Source organism: Alligator sinensis, unplaced genomic scaffold (assembly GCF_000455745.1).
Source record: "Alligator sinensis unplaced genomic scaffold, ASM45574v1 scaffold634_1, whole genome shotgun sequence".
Taxonomy (NCBI): Eukaryota; Metazoa; Chordata; order Crocodylia; family Alligatoridae; genus Alligator; species Alligator sinensis.
In genome coordinates this window covers 535,616-536,724 of record NW_005842558.1, presented here as the reverse complement: position 1 = coordinate 536,724, position 1,109 = coordinate 535,616, and the positions used below count along the sequence as shown (strand labels likewise).

The 1,109-nt window shown below is 68.1% G+C and overlaps 1 protein-coding gene across 1 annotated transcript; it reads right to left on the bottom strand.

Moving 5' to 3' along the window:
* Positions 1-6: 6 nt before the first annotated feature.
* ZBTB9 (zinc finger and BTB domain containing 9) lies at positions 7-1,103 on the bottom strand. The gene has a single exon (XM_006032278.3). It carries the CDS (start codon positions 1,064-1,066, stop codon positions 173-175), a length of 894 nt encoding a protein of 297 aa, XP_006032340.1. The 5' UTR covers positions 1,067-1,103; the 3' UTR covers positions 7-172.
* Positions 1,104-1,109: the final 6 nt, after the last annotated feature.

Sequence of the window (1,109 nt, the reverse complement as noted above, 5' to 3'; positions counted from 1 at the left end):
TCGCAGCGCTGAAGCCGCAGGGCCCAAATCGCTGGCTCCCACGTGCCCCAGCACAGCCCAGCACCAGGGCGCCAGCCACGGGGGCGGGAGCCCAAAGGCATGGGGGGCAGAGCGGTCAGGCAGGGCCCGGCCTGGCGGGCTGTGGCGCGGGGCTGTCCCCGCCCGCCCCAGTCTACTTGTAGGTCCAGCAGGCAGTGGCCCAGCCCTGCCCCTTGCAGAGCTCCTTGTGCTTGAGGAAGCAGTTCTGGACACGGAACTTGCGCCCGCAGTCCTCGCAGGAGTACAGGTTCCCGTCGTGCGTCTTCATGTGCTCGGTGAGGTGGTGCTTGAGCTTGAACTTCTTGTTGCAGACGGAGCAGCCAAAGGGGCGCAGGCTGAAGGTCAGCATGATGTGCCGGTCCCGCTTGGGCTTCACGGCGAAGCGCTTCCCACACAGGCAGCCGAACTTCTTCCCGTCAGGCGCCGCCACGATCTTGACCGGCGCGTGCACCACCTGCCCGTGCACCGTGTGCGCGATGATCTCGTTGCCGTGCAGGTCCACCGGCTTCCAGGAGCTTTGGGGGAAGCCGACTTCGTCCGAGGGCAGGGGCTGGGCCTTGATGGTGAAGCCGGGGGCAGCCAGCGAGGAGGAGGAGGAGGCGATAGCGGTGGTGGCAGTGCTGCCTGCCGCCGGGATAATGTAGCTGACCTCGCTGCTGCTGCCTGGCGGCAGACTGGCCTGGTAGAGGCCATGCACCTCGGCTATGCCCAGCGCCCGGCCCTGCGCCAGCGACTTGAGGAAGCAGGCTTCGCCCACGGCCCCGGCCCCGCCGCCCAGCGCCGCCACTGCAGCCTCCTCCGGGTCGAAGCGCTCCTGCTTGATGTAGTAGATTTTGGGGTGGTCTCGAGGGCTGGGGAAGGGGCCATCCGGCTCAGCGGAGGCCGGGCCCTTGGAGACGCCGAGCCCGACCTCCTCGTCATCCTTCAGCACGATTTTCATGGACTTGTCCAGGGACCCACTGCAGATCCCGGCCGGGTGCTTGTCCTCCTCCTCCTCCTCCTCCTCATGGGACACCCGGATCTTCATCACCTCATCGTCCGGGCAGCCCGGCACCCCGCGGGCCGCGGCC